The following is a 3,265-nucleotide window of genomic DNA, read 5'->3' as shown; positions in this document are numbered from 1 at the left end:
ATTTTAGCCACTGGCGAGAATGTTTCATGGTAATTTAGGCCCTCTTTTTGGTTGTATCCCTTGGGTACGAGTCTTGTTTTGTATTTGTCTATGTCCCCATTTTGGCTTATGCTTTATCTTGTATACCCATTTGGATCCAATGTCCTGTTTTCCTTTTGGCAGATTTACCAACTCCCAGGTATGGTTATGTTCTAAAATTGCTATCTTTTCTTTCATTGTTGTTATCCAGTTGTGGTCTTGCGATACCTTAGTGAAATTCTTTGATTCCATTGGCTGAGAATAATCCTAAATAGTGCTGATAATCTGGTGACAATCTGTTGTAGTCCATATAGTGAGATACTAGCTATGAACATTGTCTAGAGGGTCTACTTGTAGTTACATAATCCTTGAGCCAAATTGGAGGTCTGCTCACTCTCTTCATCTACCACTGTCTGTTGGTTGATCTACCGTACTTGGTTCCTGAATTGGTGCAGTTTCCTCTTCGGCTTCAGCTTGAACCTCCAGTGTGTCATCACTAGTTTCAGCAACTTCTGGAGAATTTGTGGGAGCTGCAGGTTCAGGTTGTGCATCCCCATGGTTAGAACTATGTACTTCTGTTGGGAGATTTGTGGCTTCTGGCAATTCAGGTTGCAAGACTTTCCCTGTGGCATCTGTAATGGGAATAAACAACAGATCATCATCATATGCTTTCCCAGTTTTGAAAGGGAAAATGGTTTCCCTAAAGCTGACATCTCTACTTATGAAAAATGTCCTTGTGTCAAGGTCAAAAAATTTGTACCCCTACTGAGTATCAGAATACCTTAGCAACATTGCCCTTGCAGCTAATTTGTCACTTCTGGGAAAATTACTAGCATAGCTTAAACAAACAAACACCCGATGGTCCAGTTTAGGTGCTTCCCCATATAGAAGCTCATAAGGTGTCTTCCCATCCAGAACTACAGTAAGTATTGATGAGGTACACTGCAGTCTTGACACACTCTCCCCAAAAAGTAGCTGGAACTGAGCTCTGTATCTTCAGGGATCTGGCCACTTCTAATATATGCATGTGTTTCCTTTCAACCACACCATTTTGCTGTGGTGTGTATAGGCAGCTACTTTGATGGATTATTCCATGTGAAGTAAACAACTCGTTATACTATGAATTGAAGAATTCTGTCCCATTATCTGATTTAACCATTTTCACATCAGCTGCAAACTGAGTTTTTATCATAGCCAAGAAATTTTTCAACACAACTACAACTTTAGATTTTGATTGTATCAAGCATAACCAGGTAAATCTACTGTAGTCATCTACAACAGTAGCAAAATATTATTTCCTGTCATAAATGGCCCTCTTATAGGGTCCCAAGACATCTACATGGACTAACTGGAATGCACAACTATATTTATGCTCACTAGTAGGAAATTTTAATCTGCTTTTCTTTGCCATAAGACATACCATACACTCTTCTTGTATCTTGTCAGTCACTTTGTTCTTCAGCAAAGGGATGTGCTTCATTGCTCCTACTGAAGGGTGTCCCAATCTCAAGTGCCACAAAGTTGCCATATCTTCATTCTTAATTACTGCTACTCCCAGTGGTGATTTTATTCCTCTCCTTAGAAAGTAGAGTCTATTGTTCTCTCTACCAATCCCCATTACTTTCCCACTGTGGAGTGCCTAAAACACACAAAAGTTAGGAAAGAATGCGACTGAACATGAAAGTTTCCTAGTTAATTCGACACTAACAACAAATTAAATATAAAATATGGCACATGTAACACATTGGTGATCCTGTACTTCCTTAGTATCTCTGTGCTCCCTGTATTAGCTATGTGTGATCCCTCTCTAGTAGGCACTTGTACTTTACTGTTATGTAGCTTATCTATGTGTCTAAGTTCTTGTAACATCTCTATGCAAAGTGTAATATGGTGTGAGACATCTGAATCTACTATCCATTCACAAGTATATGTATTAGATAGTAATGAAACAGTACATGCCATGTTGCTACTGCATCCATCTTGTGAGGATTTATTCAGCAATCCCATCAGTTGTGAATATTCTTCTTCTGCAAAGAAGTGTCCTTGAACTTGCCTTTCCCCTGTTGTGTTGTTGGCATAGGATCTGAACCCATTGTTGTTCTGACTTGCTCCTCTAAACAGTCCCTGTTTGAAGTTCTTGTTATTTTGCCACACACCACTTTGTTGCCCCAACTTTTTCTTGCTTTTGAAATCTGCTGGATAACCAACAATTTTGTAGCAATTTTCCTTTAGATGCCCTTCATATCCGCAATGTTCACACACCAGTCTTGGAGTTTTAGGTCTAACCATTTGTGCCTTTCCTGCTAGTAGATTCAAGGGCTCCTTGTTCATGTCAACTACACCCAAAGTTCTTTGGCTTTCCTTCTGTGTAACAATAGCATTCGCCTCATCCATTATAACAACAGGTCTCTTTGCCAGTACATTGCTCCTAATGTTGCTATAACTCTCATTCAGTCCCATCCAAAATTGCAGCAACCGTTGAGATTTTAAGTGTTCAATGGAAGGTCTTACCTCCTCACAGTCACAGCTGGACAGTGGGGCTAATATGTCCAACTCATCCCAAAAATCTTTCATATTCGAGAAGTAAGTGGTGACTGAGTCTGTACCCTTCCTCATTGTTGCAATCTCCGTCCACAAATAGTAGATTTTCGTTAGATCCGATCTATCGAACCTCTCCTGGAAATCATTCCATACTTTCTTCGCATCCGAAGCAAATACTATACTAGGCATAAATTCACTCGATACTGTACTTTCTATCCACGAAAGCACAATAGCGTTACATTTTTTCCACTGTTCAACTAACTCTCCTCTATACCTAATCTTCACACAATTTCCGTCCATAAACCCTAGTTTTCCTTTACCTCGTAGGGCTAAGTTCATAGCTCTACTCCATAGGGCATAATTCTCAGGTCCGGTGAGTTTAATTGGAATTAGAATCAGAGCTGGTGCATCTCCGGCTTGGAGGAATAATGGATGGTTGTGATCCAGCATCGTTACCTCATTTCCTGCCATTGTATTTCACGAATTGAGTCAATTGAGATTCTGCACTCGTCGATTTCTCCGATTTTCTAAATCAAATTTTTCCGACGAGAACTACTCAGATATTTACGTTGGAGCTCCGGTCCTCACGAATGCTGCTCTGATACCATGTCAAATTAGCAAGAGATCAGTTGAGAAGAAGCCATTGAAGGCAATGGAACAGTAGAATATTCTAGAGAGAATTTTGTGTAATATTTCTGTTATTCAG

The 3,265-nt window shown here is 39.8% G+C and overlaps 1 protein-coding gene across 1 annotated transcript; it reads right to left on the bottom strand.

Annotated features, from left to right (window-relative positions):
* Window positions 1–417: 417 nt before the first annotated feature.
* Window positions 418–3,030, bottom strand: LOC109211022. Its single transcript, XM_019374516.1, has 4 exons — window positions 1,753–3,030; window positions 1,439–1,657; window positions 800–993; window positions 418–733 (listed from the first exon to the last, which is right to left on the bottom strand). The coding sequence occupies exons 1-4, from the start codon at window positions 3,028–3,030 to the stop codon at window positions 418–420; spliced, it is 2,007 nt and encodes a 668-aa protein (XP_019230061.1).
* Window positions 3,031–3,265: the final 235 nt, after the last annotated feature.

Source organism: Nicotiana attenuata, unplaced genomic scaffold (assembly GCF_001879085.1).
Source record: "Nicotiana attenuata strain UT unplaced genomic scaffold, NIATTr2, whole genome shotgun sequence".
In the NCBI taxonomy this organism is placed as follows: domain Eukaryota; kingdom Viridiplantae; phylum Streptophyta; class Magnoliopsida; order Solanales; family Solanaceae; genus Nicotiana; species Nicotiana attenuata.
This window is presented reverse-complemented; position numbering and strand designations above follow the sequence as displayed.

Coding starts and splice junctions, on each gene's coding strand:
- LOC109211022 (XM_019374516.1), bottom strand. CDS start 3,030: ATGGCAGGAAATGAGGTAACGATGCTGGATCACAACCATCCATTATTC. Junction 1,658..1,752: donor GGATCACCAATGTGTTACAT/GTGCCATATTTT, acceptor TGTGTGTTTTAG/GCACTCCACAGTGGGAAAGT. Junction 734..799: donor GCAAGGGCAATGTTGCTAAG/GTATTCTGATAC, acceptor TTTCATAAGTAG/AGATGTCAGCTTTAGGGAAA.